The 25,300-nt window shown below is 34.4% G+C and overlaps 1 protein-coding gene and 1 pseudogene across 2 annotated transcripts in view; one reads left to right on the plus strand and one right to left on the minus strand.

Annotated features, from left to right (window-relative positions):
- TMTC2 (transmembrane O-mannosyltransferase targeting cadherins 2) overlaps positions 1 to 25,300 on the minus strand; it is a 423,501-nt gene that overhangs the window by 139,771 nt on the left and 258,430 nt on the right. For both annotated transcript variants that reach the window (XM_066368463.1, XM_066368464.1), the window contains exons 5-7: positions 18,445 to 18,530; positions 18,000 to 18,184; positions 16,479 to 16,557 (exon numbers count right to left, since the gene is read on the minus strand). In XM_066368463.1, coding sequence (XP_066224560.1) covers positions 16,479 to 16,557; positions 18,000 to 18,184; positions 18,445 to 18,530 — 350 coding nt within the window. The remainder of the gene's footprint in view (positions 1 to 16,478; positions 16,558 to 17,999; positions 18,185 to 18,444; positions 18,531 to 25,300) is intronic.
- On the plus strand, positions 4,264 to 4,577 carry LOC136393869 (U6 snRNA-associated Sm-like protein LSm3 pseudogene; annotated as a pseudogene).

A 25,300-nucleotide genomic window follows, 5' to 3' on the forward strand; every position in this document is an offset into this window, starting at 1 on the left:
GAGGCAGAGGCCACAGAGCCATCCTCGGTGCCTGGGCCAACTTTTCTCCAATGGAGCCTTGGCTGCGGGAGGGGAAGAGGGAGACACAGAGAGGAAGGAGAGGGGGAAGGATGGAGAAGCAGATGGGCGCTTCTCCTGTGTGCCCTGGCCGGGAATCGAACCCGGGACTCCTGCACGCCAGGCTGATGCTCTACCACTGAGCCAACCGGCCAGGGCACCCCAGTACTTTTAACTAGAAATTTGTACCATTTGACCACCTTCATCCCATACCCCCAGAACCCAGATATCCCCCTTGTTTTCTTTTTCTCTTTTTTCCTTTAAGTGGGAGGAGGGGAGATAGTGAGACAGATTCCCACATATACCCCAAACAGGATCTACCCAGCAACCCCGTCTGGGGCTGATGTTCTGACCAACCAAGCTATCCTCAGTGCCTGGGGCTGACTCTTGAACCAATTGAGCAACAAGCTGCAGGAGGGGAAGAGGAGGAAAGGGGGAGAGAAGCAGATGGTCACTTCTCCTGTGTTCCCTGACCAGTAATCGAACCTGTGAGGTACATATGCCGGGCCAATGCTCTAACCATTGAGCAACCAGCCAGGTCCCAGATTCCCTATTTTTAAGAAAAGATTTTTGTGACCATACTTACAAAAAGTAATTACCCCTCCCTTACTCAACTCTTACAGTAATTGTTAAACGCTTTTTTAAAAACATTTTTTGAATATCTTACATATAAATTTTAGGTTAACAAATACAGATAATGGATATAATGGTAAACATGAACATTATTTAGATATCACTCATCCCAGCCTGGATGGTATTTGCAATCTAGTAAAAAATAAATATATTTATTAGTATTTTTCAAAGTTTGATTTTTATAGGCAGATGAAAGAAACTACATAAACACTTTAAAAATATTAGTATTTATAAATTTAATGTTTTAAAAATGTGATTTCATAGACATTATGGTTTGGAATAAAAAAATAAAAATAAGAAGTAACTAAAGATAAAGATGGTAAGTGGTCACGAATGTATTTTGACAGTGGAACTGAAGAGGTGTGAGAAACACCGAATTGTAGACACCTAGTTGTCATTCAAGAAATTATAAAGTTTCAGAAGATATGTTTGTAAGAAAATTACAAACTGAGGATAAAATCTATTTTTGTAAAAGGCTTCACAGAGGTTATAGCATTTTCCTGGCTCTCAAGAATAATGGGAACACTCGTGAAGTGGGCCCATATGACTTCCTGCAGGCTTCCTGCGGCCAGCTCAGTGAAAGCATCCCATTGCCAAAACTCCAAGTTTGGGGATACACTGCCTGAAGGGCAGGCATTCTATGATAATCTCTCTAATTTCTAAGCTTTCAAAGTCTGAGGATTTACCTGGTCACTAAGATTATCCTCCATTTTTCAGAAATACTTATTTTCCATTTAAGGTATTAGGTTTAGTTTGGTAGTTTTTATACTTAGTGGTTTAATAGGTTGGCCATATTTTTTTTTAAATGATCACTTTACCAATCTTCAAGTTTTTATGATTATTTCCTTTCTGTATCCTACTTTCAACTTTTTTAGAAATTAATTTTGCCACATAATTTTAAAATAAAATCAATATATTTAAATTAATTTGATTTACTTCATTTATTTGTTGAAATCATTTACAAACATGATGTAGCATTAAAATTATGAATTACATTAAGGAGTACAAATTGGTTATTCCAGAATTGTCATGGAGATTTAAAGTACAGTATAGGGAATATAGTCAATAATATTCCTTTTTTTTTTTTAAAGATTTTACTTATTAATTTTAGAGGGAGGAGAGATAGAGGAGAGAGAGAGAAGGGGGGAGGAGCAGGAAGGATCAACTCCCATATGTGCCTCGACCAGGCAAGCCTAGGGTATCAAACCAGCAACCCCAGTGTTTCAGGTCGATACTTTATCCACTGCGCCACCACAGGTCAGGAAGTAATATTCTAATAAATATGCATGTCCGATGGGTGTGTGAATTATTCAGATGATCCCTTAGTAAGTTATGCAATGTCTAATCACTGGGGCGCACACTTGAAATTAATATAGTAATCAACCGTATATCAATTGTAATTGAAAATAAAAATTGATGAAAAATTATGAATTACATAACAAAATGGTAGTTACATGGCTGGGTTTCAAATTCTTACTTTGCAATTAACTAGCTGTATAATTGTGAACAAATAAGTATTTATAGGGCCTTAGTTTTACCATCTACAAAATGAGGGACTAACTTCTTTGTCTCTAAAATGATACAGATGATCATTTGTAGGTTTACCACTGCTCTGTAATTTATACACAGTCATTTCATAAATCAATGGCAATATCCTAGTCAGTTTAAAAACAACTGCTGTATTCACGGATTTTTCTACATGACCCATTCAAGGCTGGCTATATTCTGATCAAGTTCTGATCCTTTTTAAAATTTTTAAATATTTACACATTTTTTAAAATTATGGGTATATCTTCTCATTAAAGAAAATCGGAAAGATTGTAATTTTACTAAATTGAATAAATTCCATCACTCATAGATAACAACTAATAAATATGAGTGGTTTTCCCAAATTTATTTTATATGCTGAAAAATTCAATTATATAATTAATAAGATATTTGGGTAATTTTAATAAGCACTTAGGTTTCTTCTAGTGTTTTCTATATTAAGTAAAAATGTGGTGATTTTTCCGAAATTCAATTTTCTCATTCAAGACCAATATTCAATTTTTGTTTATTTAAAAAATCCCCTCCCAGGCCCTGGCTGAGTAGGTTAGTTGGAAAGAGTGTTGTCCTGATATACGCCAAGGTTGTGGGATCGATTCAGTCAGGCCAATACAGGCAATAACCAGTCAATGCATCAAGAGGTAGAACAACAAATGATGCTTCTCTCTCTCTCTTTTTTCTCTGTCTAAAATCAATCATTAAATAATGATTTTTAAAATATTCCCTCCCAAATTTTTATGCAGATATTGTACCTACTTCAGCAATTATTACCGTTTATCTACATTTATTTACATATTTCTTATCATTACCTTAGAATACATATGTAACAGTGAAATTCTCAACTAAAAAGCATTAGCAAATATAATATTTAAGATATAGAATACCAAATTGGCACGTGAAAATACTAGATCAACTTCAGTTCCACAAGTAGAATATGAGAACAAGTTTTCTAAGGCCCCATCTAAATAAAATTTTAATGTTTTTAAAAATACTCACTGGAAAAGAGAAAAATGTTTTAATTTCAATTTTTTATTTTAATTATTAATGAAAATGTAAAACTTTTCATAATTTTTTCACAAATTTTATCCATGAATATTTTTATTTCCATGTTATTATTTAATGGTTTAAGCCATTTTTTGAATTTTGATATTTATCTTTACGGTACTGCAAAAGTTGGTTAAAATTTTTTTGTTTTAGACTATCTTAATTTTCATATATGCAAATCAAATTTACTTTCCTTTGCAGCTTTATCACTACAGCTAGTGCTCAATTTAGGACCACGATTGGCTCTGACAGACCGGTCGTAACATGATTTGGTCGTAAGTTGAGTAGGCTATATGTATAGTACTGTGAAATGATGTTATAAAAATCTTTAAGTCATATTTTATCATAATTTCCTTTCATTATTGTTATTTATCATAATTTTCTTTGTTCATTTTATGCCATTTGTATCATCTCTACACCATTTTGTTTCTTATTTTTACATTTGTCAGGTTTAAGTAAAACACTGCATTACCAGTACAACTGGTTTAATATTTGCAAAGACAATTTCCTCTTGGTAGACATCTTGGGAGGGGTTTGATGAAAAATATCCAAGACACAAAACACAAATTGCTGTACCGAGTCTGGGATAACAGTTGAAATGGTGCATGCAGAGATGGTAGTGCTGCCGGAAGCTGGTCCGCACTGTCGTACGCCCAGCTGGGCAACGCTTGTGCTGCCAGACACGGAGCAGTTGTGGCTAGCAATTGTGGTTGTAAAGTGGAATGGTTTTAAGTTGCATAGGTCGTAAGTCGATCAATATTTGTACTTTTTATGCATACAAAATATTGTTCTCTCCTAACTATATGGGTTTATATGTTCTCTGCTAATTATATAGTTTCATTATAAAATTGGCTACTTTGTTCTACAGGAAATACAGTTTGCCACATGATGAAAGGAAAGTGTTACATTTTATTGTTTCCAAATATTTAATCAATTATCCCAGATCAACTTTTATAAAGACTTCCTTCACCACACAGGGTTTGAAATGTGGCAGATGACATACATGGACAAACAACAAACTACCAACATGGCCAAGTGCCCTTGGATCTTACCAAGCTCAGCAATGGTGAGTGAACTCATGGAACATGAGAAATGACAGTGAGCTTTGAGGTCGGTTACATGCTTATGAACAACATTTAAATATAATATTGGGAATTATGGAAGAAGCTGTGACTACTACAGAAATTGATGAAGAAACATATGAAGATATATATAAATCAATAAAACACAATGTTCTGATGGTGTTTTTCCAGGGAGACGATGTTGCTCTAGTTGCCCCTCCACTGAGAGTTATCTGAAACAAAGAACTTATCCTGTATGGAAATTATTATACTTTGTATGATTGCGTCTTTAAATATAGAAGATATTCAAAAGCAAAACCTGTGTAAATTTAGATATGAAGAAATGATCAAGGATTCTTCCACTCCTGAAATGAGCTCATTTGTATATAACTCACAACTTCTTACACTAAATGGCATTAAAAGTGACCACCTAGATGCAACCCTATTTTTTAGGAGTTGATTTGCTCCACTGACTTTTTTAGATAATTTCTGATGTTTTAAAAAATTTAAATAAATTGGGGGTTATTTTTTGAGAGAAAAAACCTTCCTTCCCTCACCAATATTTAATTTCACAATTATTTTATATAAAAGTACTGTAAATTTTTATCTGTTTCTAAGAGTCTCCCTCTGTCTTCCTGATCCAGTTTTCTGTTCTTATACTAGTATAATATAGCTTTAATTACTATAGCTTCTTCTAATATTTTCATATTGAGTAGAGCAAATAATATCCATTAGTCTTCCCTAAACTTTTTTTGTTCTAATTTCCTGTTAAGTCGACTAGATAAACATTGGGATCATTTGGTCAAATTCTTAATAACATTCTTTTTGAATAGTTTATTGCTACTAAATTATAATCATTAGTTAATTTCAGAAGAAAAATTTTATAAAACTGAATTTTCTTATTCAAGATTATACTCAATTCTTCATTTAATCAAACAACCCCACCCTTTGTATTTACCTATAGAACCTACCTCACCCGTTATAAACTTCCTAATCCCAGACTAGTCTATGAGACATGTAGAACCAGACACCTTATCTGACCCTTCATCTCCTTATCTATCCTCCAACTGAAGTTCAGAAGCCTCTGGCTCTAAAGAGTTTTGATAAATATCTGATAAATAATTGATCACATTATGTATCAACTTGAATTTAGATGTTACAATTTTATCTAGGATAGCATTGAACAGAAATTTCAAAAAAACTGCTTCTTCAAGATTCTGTAGTCTGCCAGAACCATATGACTTCAGGAGTCTATTATATCAATAGTTTAATTTGCTATGATTTTAATTCTTGCTCTTTACTTCTCAGTGAAAGCATTAATGCAGAAACAGAAAGTTTGGCTTTATTTATTTATTTATGCTATAAATTTGCTATAACTATTGGCTGTCAAATTTTGTGAATCTCATATTTAAATCTTTATCTCAACTTTATAAAAATAACACAGTCTAGCAGCCTTAGATACATTGGTTCTGGTTGGAAATCTTCAATAGCTAATGTCTAGAACAGAAAAAGATAAAGAGAGAACTTTAAATGATCAAAGAAATTAGAGAGGTTGCTTTTATCTGATGACAGAGTTCAACAATTATAATGTGTTCTATTGGGGTGGAGGGGTAGGAAGCAAAATGAAATATAATCCAGGTCTTAAAAAATTTAAGAGGGTAGGCCCTGGCCAGTCGGCTTAGCGGTAGAACATTCACCAGACGTGTGGGTGTCCTGTGTTCAATTCCTGCTCAGGGCACACAGGAGAGGCAACTGTCTGCTTCTCCACCCCTGTTACTTCTTTCTCTCTCTCTCTTTCTCTCTCTCTCTCTCTCTCTCTCTCTCCCCCACAGTCATGGCTCCATTGATTCAAGCAAGTTGGTCTCAGGTGCTGAGAATGTCTTTGTGGCCGCTGCCTCATATGCCAAAAAAAATGGCTCTGTTGCTGAGCAATGAAACAATGGCTCCAGATGAGCTGAGCATTGCCCCCTAGTGGGCTTGCTGGGTGGATCCCAGTTGGGGTGCATGCAGGAGTCTGTTTCTCTGCCTCTCCTCCTCTCAATAAAAATAAAATAATTAAATAAAATTAAGGAGGGTTATGAAAAGATTCAATATTTAACTTTTCATCAAGTCCTATATCATCAAACTTAAAGGAAATATTAAAGCCTGAAAGAATATTTTTAAAGCAAAAATAACGCAAAGAGAAAAAAAACCCAAATACATGTTCTGTTAAGTAAAAACATATCAAAGAAAGGGGTTAAACTTCGGTGAAAGTTAAAAAGGCTCCTAATTTCTAGTGTGAGGTTACAGACAAGGAAACATCTGATGTACCATCAAAATTTAACTTGGATAAAAGCCAGGATTCTGTGTCAATATTTCTCTACTTGCAACTGAGGAGCCTCCAGTTCTACAGGCTAATCAATTCCCTTTATGTTTTCAAGGAAATAAATCACTGAAAATAATCAATCAACAAATGTTGAAGCCAATTCTATTAACTGCTCAGCAGTTTCCAAAAAAAAATGAAAAAGGGACACTATGTGTGTTAGAAAGGCAGGATGCGGTGGTATATGTTCATGTGTATGTTGGAGGTGATGAGCCTCACTCACCTCCCAAAATATAATACTGTCCTCAATGGATTTACAATGAAGTATAAAATGGCTTACTATAACTTAAATATTTAGAAAACGCTAGAAATATCAAGGAAGTGTTAAATTGTGTTTAATTAAAAACAGGTTTATACCAAAAGAAAAAAAAAAGAGTAAGAACACATTGTACTAGCCTGGAAAGAATGAAAATAATAGTTTTCAGAGAAATAGGGCTTGAATATTTGCAGAAAAATGTCAGAAGAGGATAAGAAAAGCATTTTCAGTTTTATATACATCTTCTTATGAATACATTTCATATCTATTTCTAGACCAAGCAATATGTCTCTATAATATACAATGAATAATTTATTTTATACTATATTTTTATATTAATGTTAAATTCATCCTATTTTAATGAATATTTGAAAATAAGATTCTATGACAGTTTTAAAAATGCATATTCATAATTAACATGAGGGCTAAAATTGACATTCTGAAACAAAACTTTACTTTTTTTTTAAATTCTGTATTCAATTTGAGTATAGCGATAGCTTCTATCAGTGTAGAGATAATTAAAACTAAATAACAGCTCATTAGGGGAGTAAAATGAGATTTTTATGTAGGAAAAACTTTGCCCTACCTGTTAGGAAAAACATACATAAATGCACACATAGCAAAGTACATACAGTTAAATATATATATTTAACACTAAAATATATTTAATTTAACTTAATTTTTATTAACTTGCCAATTCTAAATATGTGCAAGAACTTATTTTCTTGGCATTGATTTTCAAGATTATATCCTTCATAAAAGGTTGTATTCTACCTCATGGTTATGTCCATTTCATCTAAGTATCACCAAAATGGGTATCTTTGAAAAATGCCAGATTTTAAAATCTAGCAAATGAAATTCCCACGTATAATATTGTATCACCCAAATTTTATGAGAACAACCTGTACTTACTATTTAGTACAAGATCCATTCTATTGATAGTGCTCAATGAAAGAGTAAAATGTATACTGTTTTTCTCATTTATTTCTTACTGAAGCCTCAGAAAACAAGTATTTCAAGCAGAACATATTGAAACTATTTGGGAATTAGAGAATAAGACAGATATAATTAGGTATTAATTTTAGTGTATTCCTTTCATTATAATTCAATTTAAAATAAAGTTTTTAAGTTTCAATCTTTCCTTTTACCACAAAACTGGCAAAAGTAAGAATTAATGTAACAGGTGGGCTTGTGGTTTTAATAGCAATGAAATATAATCAACTGTCTCATCTCATGTTTCCAGGAAAGCAAGTGACACTAGCCCCAAGCATGATCTCTTAGGCAACCCCACTATTGGCATAAAAGTGTTCAAACTCCCCACAGGGACCATATATCTTCAGACCCTGGGTTTAATTGAAACTTTAAACAAAATATATTACCTCTTTAATGCAGCTGAACTGGATGCTGACCTTTGCAGAGTATACACTGATGCTAGGCCAACTGATGTCTGTAACCATAGTACACAATGTCGAATTTAGATCAAGCGTGAATAGTAAAAGATAAAATTAAATGACTGGAGTTTTATAATGAGAAATAAACTTTTAGAAGAAAATATTATAGATTTTATATATGAATTTTATATATTTCTTCTTTTTACTATACAGCCAGGAGTTCATGATTTCCTTATCTTGTTGGCTCCACATCTTACAAAGTGACCTTCTAAAATCCCTCAAAATTACTTTCACTGTTTTGGACTGTTCAATTACACACCTAGCCCTGGTCTCCTGGTCTTGTCCTTTCTGACGATGGATATATGAAAGTGATATTAATAGATTTACCTGAAAAATTAGAAGTTAATATTCTTTTTTGGAGGTACATGGATCAATGGCTAACCCAGTTGTATGATCATACTAATATTTATAGAATTGGTGTACTGATTTACAAGACTGCCAGCCAATGGAAGCAATTATAGAAAAATCACCAGAACTCAAAATAATGGAAGCAGGTGGTATAAAAAGCTTAACACTATTGGAGTGTTAATGCTGCCACACTTGCAAGATGTAAAGTTCAAATCTCACATAGTTAAAAACCATCTCTTTCACAGTTGGCATGCTAAATGCCTCAAGCGATCCACACCCAGTCATAGAAGAAAACGTTAGGGATGTAAAGCATCAATCAGGTCCAAAATTTTCTTTGAATAGCTCTACTCTAAATATATTTTAAAACACGGTGAGGTTAAACACACATGCAAAAATAAAGGATTTATCTAAAAAAATCAGCCATACAGAAGGCTGAGAAGGAAATAGACTTCTTTTATAGCCATTCTACCAACTAAACTCAGCCACATAATATATACATGCTTCAAGTATAGTTAGGATACATTTACAAATGAGCATTCTTGCATTTTCTTTTCAGGAGGTACATTTGATTTCTCGTCAATTCTTCTTAGCTCAATAGTAGTGGTATAAGAAATAGTTTTAAGGAATACAGTCATCCCTTGCCATATCATGGTTTCGCTGTCTCACTGTATCGAGATTTTTAAATTGTATATATCTAATTTTGTATCGTGGATTTTTCGCTATATCGTGGGATTTTGTGGTTTATACATATTTTTATATATTTATTATTTTTGCAGTAAAATAAGCATTTTCAGATCTAAAAAAATGAAAACAACATAAAAAGAGTATGGGAAAGGTTAATAACAGTGTGGGAAAGGTTTATAAATGTGTGGGAGAGTTTATAAAGCCTTAAAAATATATTAAATAATAAAATAAATATAAGGTGGCTACTTTGTGGATTTTTGCCTATCGCAGGGGGTTCTGACACCTAACCCCCCCGACAGACAAGGGACCACTGTAGTGGCAAGAAATCTAAATACCACTGGCAGTCATTTATAACATTTCACTATTTTATTCCACAATTTTCTTTCTTAAAAAAAAAAAGACAAATTTGAAACTTGGACAAGCTTTTAGCTCTAAAAATTGCTCTAATAAATTCACTGTGTGTCCTGTCAGTAGTTCCTTTCCCATCCTCTCTCAGTAGCTCAATAAAATTGGGGAAATCTTCCGTAACTAAAGAGCTACTTTACTGAAACTGAAAATGAAATCAGTATTTCTCCCTTCTTATTAGAGAAAGCATCGTTTCAATTTCAAACCTACGTAATAAAAGATTTGCTCTTTGCAGGCTGATGAAAGTAAATATATTTTTCAACACTGAACTAGGATTTTATAAGTAACAGAATTTGTATAAAAACAATGAAAATAGAAATTATCAGGAATAAGAGAATCAAAACGATATGATTAAAATAAAGGCAAATAAGGCAATAAGTACACAGCTGTGGATCATTCTCATGCAATTCCCCTGGAAGAAATATGTAATCTCTCTTGAAGGTAAAAAGCATATTACCCATAATAAACACAATTTTTAAAAAAATAGAAAAATATGAATATGTATGTAAATTAGGACACTAGTGTTACATTAGAAATAAAAAGTTTGAGATTTTTCTTGTTTGTTTGCTTTTGTTTGGTTTGTGTGGCCCAGTCAACATAGCACAGCCTACAAAGTCAGGAACAAAACAATCTCAAGGTTAAAGCAATACAGTTTTCCATTTTATTTATAGGCATTCACTTATGAAAGAAAGGCCCTACAACTCCAGACCAACTGTGAAATTACCTAGGAAGTTCTCTGAGAACAGGAACCTTATAGACTATTTCCATTTCATACCTCCATCACCTCTGTACTAAGTGAGGGGTTATGTGACTTTCAAAAAACTTCTTTGCAAGGGAAAATTATTCTAAACATAGTTATTGTAGATTGCAGTGACAAAGCAGTAACCCTAGGTTTTCTCTTATTTTATGTTACACATTATGTCTCTTTGTTCTCAGGATATATTACCAAGATGAAATGGCCTAAATTGCTTATGTAATTAAACCCAACAATTACTTTGCATTGAGAAAGCAGAATAATTTTATTTTAAATAGTAAATAGGTTTAAAATGACCTTGGGGATTGGGAAGGCTTTAGCTGATAAAAGTAATTGGAAGTTACAACCTAATTTAGTTTGTAATAACCTTTAAGGATTATTCAAAAGCAGTGTTTAAGTGGGCATTTTAAGGAAAATAATTATAAAAAAAGAAAAGAAAAATTGAGGATAGATAGCAATTATCACACATAAAAAATTTAGTAAGGCCTTGCATAGTTAATGCCCCTGTGATGAAATCACAATTTTGTAAGTGTTTTTAACCTTTTTAAGATAAGAGGTTTTGCTTTATAGATATTTAATAGATATAAAATAAAAACATATCTATGAAATAGATATATTTTTACTAATTTTAAATGAGCAAAGAAAAGTTATATTGACACAGTAAAAAACATGTCAGTTTCAGTAATACAGAAGTCCTAAATAGAAAAAAGCACTTGGATTTAAGTCAGGAAGCTATACTTCCTGATTCTAATACAAATTGTATAATCCTGAACATATATTTCTGGGGAGTTCATTTTTATCTTGCAATATAAAACATTATGTTAGGAGAATTTTAAGATATAAATCTTCCATCGCAAATATCCTATGAGTCGAGTCTAGAATACTCCTAGAATTTGAGAATAAATGAGAAATTGAGATTTTAAAACACCTGTATTGGCTGTAAGAATAAAAAATAATTTTGACTATGTCTAGGGGGGAAATATGCCATGACAGGAGAAAGAGAAGAAACTCTAACCTCAGTGTTACCATTTTAATTTAGAAGGACTTAATAAAATTAAGATTAATTTAATTTAGAACAAATTAGTTAATCGGGCATTAACTGAGTAGGCGTTTCACTTTTGGTTAACATAGTTAATCAAAAATGATTCTAACTGTAGTTGCAAAAGGACACAGGAAAAAAAAACCTTCAAAAGAAAATACAGCAGTTCTAGACAGTACAGAACCAGCAGAAACTCGACTGAGTCAGTAACTGCAAGGCCATCTCCATGACAAAATCTAATCTATAGAGAAATAATACTTATTGGTAAATACAAAATGAACTGAGAGTACTGTTATTGCTACTTGGAGGTTTAAGACAAAAATGCTAATGATTATAGTAGAAGGTAATCTTATGACACACTTACTAGGTCGGGCATTTCATCCTATCACTTTACCTTCATTATCCGAATCAGTCCTCAAACTGTCACCACTATCACAACCATCTAAAGCAGTGCTAAGTCAACCTGGTCCCTACCACCCACTAGTGGGCATTCCAGCTTACACGGTGGGCGGTAGCGGAGCACCCAAAGTATAAATGAAGAGATAGCTTTAACTATAGTAAGTTGTTTTATAAAGATTTATTCTACCAAACTTAGCGAAAATCTGACATAAAGTACTTGGTAAGTAATTATTATTATATGCTTTAACTTGCTGTAACTTGCTTTATAAATTTTATAAAGTAAAGTTACTTCCCTACTTTATAAATCACCATTACTGTGGAACCAGTTAGAAAATTTTACTACTAACAGAGATACAAATGTGGGCGGTAGGTATAAAAAGGTTGACTAACCCTGGTCTAAAGGATGGGAAAAACAGCCTACAGTTATGTAAGCTGCCCAAGGTTGCTCAGCTAGTAAGGGCCAAAGCCATGATCTGAGCCTGGGCTATCTGACTGCACAGTATACTGAATCTCCACTTAATCCAACCTATTCTCTCCAGAGAAAATGGAGGCCCACAGAAATAAAGTCATACAACTGGCTAGGAGCAATTTAAACACTTATTTTGTGATTTGATCTCTCAATATTTCATGTATTCTCATACCTCGCTAATTACAGCCACCACTAGAGATAGATTAATTTTTGTTTCGCCTATTTAGTACCTGCGTTATATCATTTGTATATTTGTAATTCACATAATTCTGAATGGGAGAATATGCCTCAGTTATTGTTATTCAATCATCTTGATCTTATAAATCAAAGAGAATAATTAGAATATATTTTTAAATAGTTTTTTTAAAATTTATTTAGGAACTGCCAGAGTAAAAATTGTCTTAGCATAAAATATAGAAAAAAAATTACATTGGAAAGTAAATTAATCAAACTTCTTTTTCTATTAATACACAATTGGGAAAATATGATTGCTCATTTGGTGTTCAGGATACGTCATCTACTAGAATGTCAAGTGGAGTAATATGTTCTTCATAAAATGTTCAAGGGAAGGGAAAATGCAAAGAACTAGTGTTTGTTTGTTTGTTTTAGCCAGAGAACATATATACATAACACAGAGACACGGGAAACAGTGTGGTAATAGCCAGAGAGAAAACAGGTTGAGGGTTAGGTGGAGGATGGCAGGGGGCGAACGGGGACAGAAAATGGACTTTGCCTGGGACGATGGGTGCATGCTGCCGTGTACAGCTGATGTTCTGTGGAGTTGTACAGTTGAAACCTGTATGGTTTTGCAAACCAATGTCACCTAATAAACCCAATTTAAAAAGGAGTAAAATAAAATATAACAGAAAAAATAAACAAGTCAATAAACAAAATAAAAACGAAAAGAGCAACTGCAATGAACTGAGTTATTAAACTAATAATAACATTCAAATACGATTGTATGTTTTCTCACATATTCCTTTATTTCTCCTAACCTCCAAATAAAAAAAAAATAGGATGCAGAAAAAAAATGTTTATATACACACACAAGCGCTTGGGGGTAGTGGTCATAAAGGAGAAAATGAATGAACCATGAGAAAAATGAATTCTCACATGTTAAACCCAGCCAGACATTATAATACATCACTGATCCCTAAAGGGCACTAATAATATGTAAATGTGAGAATTAGAAAACACAGTCAAGGCTTTGATAAACTTGATAGGACAATCAGCACATGCTGACAGCCTAATGAAACTGACGAACTGACAAGGCAGCTTATCTCTGAGACCATTTTTTTCCCTTGTCAAGCGAAGGCTAATCAAAATGTATTAGGGGTTGAAGCAAACACTCAGAGGATTTCAACCATTTGATTAGGAGGTGAACTCACTCTCTGAGAAAATTACAGTTTTATAAACAATTGAAACTATAAAACCTGGTCAGATAACAGACCTACACATAAACTTAAATGAAAGGCAGCCACAATTATTAGGGAGGAAATCGGCAATTAAATTATACTGGGATTTTCCATTCCCAAATTGGTGGAGTGCTTTTCGGAGTCTGGGAAAAGCCACTCCCTTTTTCTATAATGGAAAATAAGACAAAGGAGTAAACAATAACCTCAGGGACACACTTATCTTTCACTGCCTGTGTGTGCTCAGCATCGGTGTAGCCATATGAGAGAGAGATCCCAAGATACCAGCTGAATTTTCAATCAAATTTATTTACATAAAATAATTGAATGAATTTTCTGAAATTACTATTATGAATGCCACCCTTCCTATTAATAATAAAGATGCCAAATGCAGTCCATTGCCAAGGATCTCAGTCTTATTCCTAGTTTTAAGAAAGATATCTTATTTCCTCATTGAGGGAAATTGGGAATAGCGGCCTTCCCAAGCATTAGCGTTAAAAATAAAGTCGTACACTAAAATCATTGTGCCTTTTTAGATAAAGCTATAGAAAATGATCTTTTATTTTTCCCGTGGTCATTTTGACAGGAATAACCATCCAGTATTAATAGAGAAAAGTTAATTCTGATAAATCTAAACACTAGGCATATACTTTACGGATAATTACATTTCACCTGCTTAGACAGGCTGATGGTAAAACGCTGAATAGTATAAGGCATTGTTTTAATTTGTAAGAGTTTAAGGGAAAAAGCGCATTTAATGAAGGTAGATTTTACCTTCTAGTAATTACAGCAAAGAAAAAAAGCAGCAGCACTAGAAACACTCCAATGTCCTTTTTAATGTGAACATTAAATCATTTCACCGCTGCACAGACTACATAGGGATACGAGTCCCAGACACATGGAATGAATATATTAATCTCTTCTAAACCATAATTTTTTTTGTTTATTGACCTGCATCTCATCCTGTCTCTAAACGATTTCTTAAATTTCTGTCACTTAGAAAAAAAAGAAAGAAAAAGAAAGTAGGTGTCCTTGCCAGGCATATACTTTATAGTTTGGGAGATTTAGGGCATATTTTTATATGTGTGTGCTCAAGCCATACAACTAGTATCAAAATTCTCAAATACAAAAGCATAAAATAATCCTAGAGACCATGTTGTCTCACTTCTTTTATATATATTCATGAGGTCTATAAATATTAAGAAACTTAACCAAGTTTAATAAAAAGAGAAAATCTGAGTTTGCAATTTGTGCTTTGGAGAAGAAAATATATGTATTTGATTTGTAGACAAAAGCAATCCCGGCCCTGGCCGGTTGGCTCAGCGGTAGAGCGTCGGCCTAGCGTGCGGAGGACCCGGGTTCGATTCCCGGCCAGGGCACACAGGAGAAGCGCCCATTTGCTTCTCCACCCCTCCGCCGCACTTTCCTCTCTGTCTCTCTCTTCCCCTCCCGCAGCCAAGGCTCCATTGGAGCAAAGATGGCCCGGGCGCTGGGGATGGCTCCTCGGCCTCTGCCCCAGGCGCTAGAGTGGCTCTGGTCGCAATATGGCGACGCCCAGGATGGGCAGAGCATCGCCCCCTGGTGGGCAGAGCGCCGCCCCATGGTGGGCGTGCCGGGTGGATCCCGGTCGGGCGCATGCGGGAGTCTGTCTGACTGTCTCTCCCTGTTTCCAGCTTCAGAAAAATGAAAAAAAAAAAAAAAAAAAAAGCAATCCCTTCTTTTCTCTTCCTTATCTGTAAATAGCAAAGTTAACTTATCAGCAGAGAACCGTAAACTGTAGGGACTCTTTCCAAGAGTCACATACTGAATAGGCAGTTCTCAGTTCTGTCCATTGTCAAATAGCTGTGGTAACAATGTATGGTAACAAATAATTGCAGGTGATAGATACATTAGGAGAAATTCTAGATCATGCAGCTTTGTACTAAGAAAATTCAATGACCTAGCTTAAATACTTTTTAATAAGTAAATTAAGCTAATAATCCAATGGAGAAAAAGGAATAATTATAGTAACACATTTGCATTTTTTTACAGTATTTTTTTTAACTCTAAAATAATAAAACTTTGAAGTAACCTACTGAGATCCAAGGTCTGATCAATGAAAATCATTTAAATTGATTCAGTTATTCTTATCTTCCATAGGCATCAAAACTCATTCATCTCTATACCATAGTATGCTTACTTGTGAGGATCTTTTGACTAAGAAAATAACAATCAAAAATTATCATGAATTTAATAAATTCACTAAAATCTGTGTACTTTACTCATCTTTTTCAATTCCAGAGTCAAGCTAACACTTAACACTCAAAAGGGTTTGTGATCCCCTTGCAACAACTCTGGGATCTGGACAATTTATGGAGAGTCACTATGACAACACATTTATTTGCTCCTGTCAGAACAAATATGCTGTGCAAAAATTTGAATGTGACATCCAGTTGTGAAGAAAGATTTGGGGTGGGAGAGGATTAATGATATAAATTATCAGAATTTCATTTAACACAAGCACGGTTTTAATTTTTCCACGGGTCCCGGAAATACCAATTTGAATATTGTTTTACTTACCCATCATGTTGTACAAGCTCTGTGGGGCAAACTGCCTTGGCATTTTCTGAATTGCTTCCTTATATACACTAAGGGCTTCCTAATTTAAGAAACAAACAAAAAAATAGTTGAAATACAAGAATATTCACCAAAAATAAAAACATTCTTCCAAAATTAAAAACTTCCATTGCTATTTCTAAATATCATAGTTCATTGGAGTAAAATAATTAAGCTTTCACTTGATATCATTCCATCTCAATTTTATGATAAAAATATTCAACCCAGTTAGTGAAGAAGGCCAGATAAAAATTTAGTTTAACAAGTACTTGAATGTTACCAATCTCTTTTATTTTAATATAAAATTTTAGTTCATATAGATTAGCCAGTTAAAACACAAGAAAAATCATATTTGGAAGTCACCCATATTCATCTAAAGTCTATATTTACTGTTTTTTTTCCTTAAGTGAGAATGGGGGAGGCAGAGAGATAGATTCCCATGTGCAACCCAACTGGGATCGACCCAGCAAGCCCCCTAAGGGTGATGCTCTGCACAACTGGGGCCGTTACTCTGTTGCTCAGCAACTGATCTATGTAAGCACTTGAGGTAAGACCATGGAGCCATCCTCAGCACCTGGGGCCAACTTGCTCCAATTGAGCCATGGCTGTGGGAGGAAAAGAGAGAGAGAAGGAAGAGGGAGAGTGAAGGAGAAGCAGATGGTCACTTTTCCTGTGTGCCCTGATCAGGAATCAAACCCAGGATATCCACACACTGGGCCAATGCTCTACCACTGAGTCAACCAGCCAGGGACTATATTTACTTTTAAATAAGCCACCAAGAAGGATCTAAGTAAAATATGAAAAAATAAATCTTGATACTGAGACCCACTGAGATTATTACATGTGATTATCTTTAAAGTTGTCTCTTTGTCTTTATATTGCATTCTTGAAACAACCTGAAAGAGTATGTAGGGGTATGGTCAGAGAGAGGAGAGGAAATGGTACTGAATGTGAGAGAAATGGAGGACAAGGTGGGATCAACCTCCCAATTTCTTATACAAGGTCCCATCTCCATCACTTTTCTTCTCTCCCAATTAAAGAAGTAAAACTAATGTTCATTTGACTATTATTTTAAAAAGAATTTTAAAAAATGGATTGATTTACATTATCTTAATTCTTAATACTCAGAGTACAATGTATTTTTTTAACATCAATCACTGGATATAAGGTAACAATAACAATGTATCTTGAATCATAAAATCAGAGATGATAAGCAAATAAGTCTGAGAAGCAATGATTGTTAGTTCCCTTTTTTGAGGAGTGGGTCTGAGAAATCAACAGTAAAGAGATCTGTTCACTATTCTCTGACAGAGTTTTCCCCCACCCCTCACCCCAAATGAATATTAACCATGAATCTCTTTCAATAAAAACACACATTAACTTCTTAAATGATCACAGTGTCCTTGTGATGAGATGGTAGGGAAGAAAACACTGAGACTGGATCAGAAGCAGGGGAAGAACAGGACAGAGAGAACTTGGCCTGACCTCATAGTGTCCCTGCTCGTGGTAGAGTTTTCCCAGGTTATAGAGACAGCTGGTAACTGAGCTCTTATGTGCATGAGGGTCCTTCAGGTTTTCATCCGGGATCTCAGAACACTTGAGGAACGTGCGTCGGGCTTCTTCCATCTTTCCTTGGTTCATCAGAATAATGCCGGTGTTTAAATATGCAGCTGAGAGAAAAAGCAGAAACATCAATGGGAGATGATGACGTACACTGTGGATACAATAAGTTATCTTTACTGCAATTTACTTTTTATAGAATATTTCTGATTTAAAAAAAAAAACAACAAGAATTAAATACTTAGGAAACAAATATATATGGGAACAATGAATGTAGGAAGAAGTGCAGGTATCACCAAGATAATTTTCATGCATAAAGAAGGAAAGAAAGAGGTACGTGTTTGAAAAGAAAAATCTGACTATGACTTACAAGCCAGTGTAGGTCTGCTGCCGATCGCCAGTTTATAATAATGTAATGCTTCTGCAAACCGGCTGTTCTCCTGTAGAAGTAACCCTCTGCATGGGGAAAATAGAAATTTGGAGATAGGACTGCATTACTATACATCAAACCACAAAATTTTATTTTATATTTCAAAAATAAAAATGGTTTAAGGGACCATAAAAAAGGTTGACCTGGTACTATAAAACTGAATTCTAAATAGAAGGAAATTATTCCTCAGGAGAGGAAACATTGGAAAAGTATCAGCTGCATTTACATTGCATTAGAAAGTATTAAGAAGTATTTTCAAAAAAACCCTTTACCCTCCCTAAACTTTCCCCCTTTCCAGCAGTTTTTCTCTCCCTCTGGAATTACAAATCATCTGGATGTCTTCTTAGAGCACGCATGTATTTTTCACCACTTCAGAAAGACAAATAAATAAATAATAAACAAAAAAATAAATGTATATATGTATGTATTACACCACAAGATGCCTCTCTCACTAGCCATATTGTTTGAGAAATACTGGTCCATGAACTGGCTAAAAGGCAAAGATAATCTAAGTCGATAGGATAAAGAGAGTCAGAATTTAATCAGATGCCATAAAGACACAAAGGAAAAAACTGAAGACTACCCAGGTTATTATTTCCTCCTTTGGATTTGGTCAAATAAACTTGCTGTTCAGAACACTGGGCATACACACTTCATGCTACTCCAGACCCTCGGACTCCATGCCTCCTACCCCCAGGAGGCTCTTAGGCTGTGGCCACGTGGATGACCCCAGCTATTCCAGACCCCGCCCTCATGACCTATTTGAGAACAATTACAATCATATCTATGAAAATACAGTGTCAGGAACTCTAAATTCAGAAAGCTCTCACAAAGGGCTTTTCGGCCTATCCCTATCCTCTTGTAATCAGCGCGTACCTTCCAGATGGTTGGCAACTCTTTGGGACCTGAGTGCTGCTGTGATCAACCTCAAATTGCAGACTCTACCTGCCAGCTGCTGGGGCCTTTGAAAGGCTATGAAAATGGAGCTTTGAGAAAGGAGAAGGCTCCTGGTAACAACATCATTTTTTACAGGATTTTAAAATACTCAGTTTATTATTTAATGAGTATCATTAAAAAATATCGGAAGCAAATCATTTTGAAATGAAAGGTCTCTCCCTCCTGTCATTACTGTGTATTATCTTCATTATTTCTAATACTACAATATTTGTTAAAAAGTCATCTGAGTAAATCAAACCATTCCGAAACACATGAACTTCACTTATTTCTACACACAGATGTACATTTTTATGAAAATTTTAATTGGCGCTTTGCTGTGAAGGGTCCTTTTCAGTGGCTGGGAACAAAGAACAAGGTTTTCTGCAGTACTCAACAGTTTGTGAAAAGGTTCAACTGCCTTTAAAAGCGAGTGAATTGATAAAGAAAAAGAACACTCACATACTTATCAAAAAATATTCTTTATAACAATAATTTTATTGATAAAATGCTTATCAGTTAACTAAGTTCATATACATTACCTCATTTTATCCACTTATCTATAAACTTAATTGTTCTCATCACTTTCCTTTGAGATGCAGATTAAGAAGTGCTATTTCTTTGATACCAGGCTAATAAATGACACCAGAGAAAAAATATCATCGATATTTAATCTGTTCTATCTTTTTTTAAAGGAATTAAAATCCTTCCATGAACTGCTCTTTATCCAGTATCTGCCATCTCTTTCTCTATGACAGTTTGCTCTCCCTTAAGACTACAAAATGCTCAGGTGCTTGTTAGCATATGGGGGAAAGAACACCCCTACAACATTTATTCATTCCTTCATCTACCTCCGACTACTGCTTATTACTGCTCTTCCCTTTAAAGTTAGATCTCCTGTAAGACTATCTCTGGTGTACATGTCCAATGATTCAAATTTCTATTTATTCCTAAATCCAGTTCCAGCTCTAAGAATTCCATAGATTGTCATAATGAAACTTCTACTTATTATCAGGCCTTAAAAATAGTATGCTTCACTGAACCACCCAGTCAACTGTAGCGCCTATGACTACTGAGCTCATTTTCCTTCCCGAAACTCTGTATTTCCTTGGCTTCCAGAAAACCAGTCTCCCCTACTTATCTTTTATCCTTGGCACCATCCTAAAGAAAATGAATAAAAAAGTGTCTCTTCATTCATTCACTTCTTTGAAAGAAGTTGATGTTTCACAGGTCTTTGTCTTTTTCTCTCTTCTTGATAAATACTGTCTCTCCATGACATCATGCATGCCTGTAGCTCATATGATGACTGTTCTTCGTCCTGACATCCAGATCTATTTTCAACAGTTTACTGAGCCACATCAATCTAGATGCTCAACGGAATTTCAAAATCAATACATTCAAATATTAAAACACTATTTCCTACTGAAAAAGAAATAATAAAAGAAGAAAAAGTAATCTCTTAACAATCAGCACCATCACTAACTCCAGTTGCTAAAATCAGAAACCTGGTTATAATGTTTGACTTTTACCTTATCCTCACAACTTCAAGTTTTATAAAGTCTCTAAAGCCTACCAAGTCTTATAAAGTCAAAGATTCTTTGCTCTGCCCCTCCAGGTTCATCTTTATAGCTGCCAGAGCCCTTTCTATCATATCATTCCTTTCACCTAAATAACTGCAATAGCCCACTAATTAGTCTCCACATAATTACATTTCTAAAGGGCAAATACACTATTAGGCTAGACAGAAAGAGAATGAGGAGATGAGCACATACCTTTGACAACTTGCCTAATGCCCATAACCCTTGAAAACTTATATATGTATTCAGCCTCATGAGCTCCTCAACAATTCATAAAAAACACAAAGAAGAGGAAAAAAAGAATTGGCATGACCAGGGCTAAATTATCCTGTCCAGCCTGCCTTATTCTTTAGAGCAGGGGTCCCCAAACTTTTTACACAGGGGGCCAGTTCACTGTCCCTCAGACCATTGGAGGGCCGGACTATAAAAAAAACTATGAACAAATCCCTATGCACACTGCATAGATCTTACTTTAAAGTAAAAAAACAAAACGGGAACAAATACAACATTTAAAATAAAGAAGTAAATTTAAATCAACAAACTGACCAGTATTTCAATGGGAACTATGCTCCTCTCACTGACCACCAATGAAAGAGGTGCCCCCTTCCAAAAGTGCGGCGGGGGCCAGATAAATAGCCTCAGGGGGCTGAATGTGGCTCGCGGGCCATAGTTTGGGGACCCCTGCTTTAGAGGAATCTAGTTCTATGCAGCAGACAAGTGTCCATAATTAATTATATAATGTAAATTAGCCTCTGTATCATCTGAAAAAAGTTAGCAATGGAGTGAGTCCCACAGAGATGGCTGTTGTGACTGATTTCTCATGGCTAAGGATTTAATTGAGCATCAACCTCATACATTAATATGCACGCTGTAAATGTGAACAAGACAGAGATACATTTGCTTATGATGCTCAATCAACTGGGGGAGACAAGAAACAAAGTAAATGATTTGGAAAATTAATTTGAAAGAAGACAGAGGACCAACATCATTCCAGCTCAGGAATGGACAAACAAAGGTTTACTGAATCAAAGTGACATTGGCAGAGGTTGAAAAGCAAGCAGTAAAGGTTTCACTTTTTGCAGATGATATGATCCTGTATATAGAAAACCCCAAAGACTCCACAGAAAGGCTATTAGAAACAATAAACCAATACAGTAAGGTTTCAGGATACAAAATTAATATATAGAAGTCTACTCCTTTCTTATATACCAAAATGAAACTTCAGAAAAAGAACTAAAAAAAATCCCTTTTAGAGTTGCAACAACAAAAAGATATGTAGGAATAAATATAACGAAGAATGTAAAGCCCCTATACACTGAAAACTACAAAGCATTATTAATGGAAACTGAAAAGAACATAATGAAATGAAAAAAATATTCTTTGTTCTTGGATAGGAAAAATAAATATAGCTAAAATGGCCACATTATCCAAAGCAATATACAAATTTAATGCAATTCCCATCAAAATTCCAATGTCATTTTTTTAAAGAAATGGTTTATATGGAACCATAAAAACCAGAATAACCAAAGTAATCCTAAAGAAAAAAAAACAAAGCTGGAGGCAATACAATACCTGATTTCAAATTATAATTATATTACAGAGCCACGATAATCAAAACAGCATGGTATTGGCAGAAAAATAGACACGTAGACCAATGGAACAGAATAGAGAGCCCAGAAATAAAACCACATATCTATGTTTATATCATCTTTGATAAAGGAGCCAAAAACACACAATGGACAAAAGAAAGCCTCTTCAATAAATGGTGCTGGGAAAATTGGAAAGCCACATGCAAAAGAATGATACTTGACTACAGTTTGTGTCCTTGCACAAAAATTAATTCAAAATGGATCAGACATAAATACAAGATCTGAAACAATAAATTATATAGAAGAAAACATAGATACTAAACTCATGCACCTTGGCAGTAGAAAACATTTTATGAATTTGAACCCAAAGGCAAGGGAAGTGAAGGCAAAGATAAACAAATGGGACTACATAAAACTAAGAAGCTTCTTATGTACAGCAAAAGAAACTGACAACAAAACAAACGAACAGCCAACTAAATGGGAGATGATATTTTCAAACAACAGCTCAAATAATGAGCTAATATCTAAAATATATAAAGAACTCACAAAACTCAGCAACAAACAATCCAATAAAAAAGTGAGAAGAGGACATGAACAGACACTTCTCCCTGGAAGAAATATAAATGGCCATTAGATATATGAAGAGATGCTCATCTTCACTAGCTATTAGAGAAATTCAAATAAAAATTACAATAAGATACCACCTCACACCTGTGGGACTCACTCCATTGCTAACTTTTTTCAGATGATACAGAGGCTAATTTACATTATATAATTAATTATGGACACTTGTCTGCTGCATAGAACTAGATTCCTCTAAAGAATAAGGCAGGCTGGACAGGATAATTTAGCCCTGGTCATGCCAATTCTTTTTTTCCTCTTCTTTGTGTTTTTTATGAATTGTTGAGGAGCTCATGAGGCTGAATACATATATAAGTTTTCAAGGGTTATGGGCATTAGGCAAGTTGTCAAAGGTATGTGCTCATCTCCTCATTCTCTTTCTGTCTAGCCTAATAGTGTATTTGCCCTTTAGAAATGTAATTATGTGGAGACTAATTAGATTAGCTATTATCAGCAAGACAGGTAATTTATGACAATATGGATGACCCTGATAACATTATACTGAGTGAAATAGCTAAGAACTGTATGATTCCATACATAGGTGGGACATAAAATTGAGACTCATGGAAATAGATAGAAGTGCAGTGGTTACCAGGAGGAGGGGAAGGGAGAAGAATGAAGAGGATGGGGGAGAGGGAGGGGCAGAAAGAGAAACAAAATGTAGGGTGATAGAAGATGATTTGACTTTGGGTGATGGGTATACAGCATAATTGTCCAAATGATGTGGAGATGTTTTTTTCTAAATCTGTGTACTCCGGTTGACCCAGTGTCACCCTGTTAAATTTAGTTGTGAAAATAAAAAAATTAAATTAAAATAAAATAAAAAGCAATCAGCAAAAAAAAAAAAGTGTTATTGTCAGCCCCATGTTACACAGGAAGAAAGAGAGGTCCACAGAGACTTTACCAACTAACTCTAAGTTTTATGGTTACTAAGAAGGTACAGCCAGGATTGGAATAAGTTCTCTCATACTAAATCTCATATTCTTTCTAGAAGAAAAAGAAAAGAGTTAAAATAATTCAACTCTAGATACTGTGTATGAGGATTATGTTTCCTTTTGCTCTAAAATTCTCCAGATTTTTTACGACAATGACTTGCATTGATGCTCTGAAAAGAAACCAAATGCCACCTGGGCAGGTCTGGATGAATCTAGGTCAGTTTTAGCATTGTAACAAGCAGGCTTCTGTTACAGCCCTTTTCCTCACGCTTATAGAATCCATTCTTTATTGTACTGGATGTATGACAGAGGGAGAGAAACCCTTCACATTGTACTAGTTATGGTGGTAATAATAATAATAATAATAATAATAATAAAATCAAGACTAGCTAAGCTTATTCATCACTTACATTGCATCATGCACTTTATATATACTAACTTACATGTTACTCAACAATAATCATATGCTGTGGTTATTCTTACAAGCACCATTTTATAGATGATGAATTTTGAGCAAGACAAAGTTCAGTATCATGCCAAAAGTCACACAACTAGTAAGCAGTGTGCTACAATTAAAGCTCAGCAGTCTGAGCTCTTATTATATATAAGTAGCATTTGTGTTTTTATAGATCACTCATACCAAATGACTGTTCAAAGTTGATGGCATAGTTTGTTTACATGCTGATCAGGTGAAAAATCATCTTCTGGTTTCTATGTACAGTATTAAAAAAAACAAAACACATTTTAGCATACCAGCAGGCAAAAATTTAAGGGGAAATAATTTTATTCATAATATGTGTAGTTGCCTTCCAATTAAGAAAACTGGCCCATGGTATACATTAATGGGAAACTGAAGTGTCTTTGTGGGAGAAATTGAAATAATATTACAAGAAATTAGACAATTTTATGGAAATTAAATGATCATCTATGTAGAAAGCATTTTAGAAACTAAAAAGCTAAAACAGCTTAAAATTAAGATATTATTGAGAACACTTCAATAATAAACAGTTCAGATATTCCCTGGGCAAAAATACTTAGTAATCAAAATAAATCGGATAACAATGTTTCCAGGCAATGGTTCACAAAATGCTTTATAATCCCTAAGGCCCAATTATCAATAAAAATATCATATTCATCTTAA

The sequence above is a fragment of the Saccopteryx leptura genome, chromosome 2 (genome assembly GCF_036850995.1).
Source record: "Saccopteryx leptura isolate mSacLep1 chromosome 2, mSacLep1_pri_phased_curated, whole genome shotgun sequence".
NCBI lineage: Eukaryota > Metazoa > Chordata > Mammalia > Chiroptera > Emballonuridae > Saccopteryx > Saccopteryx leptura.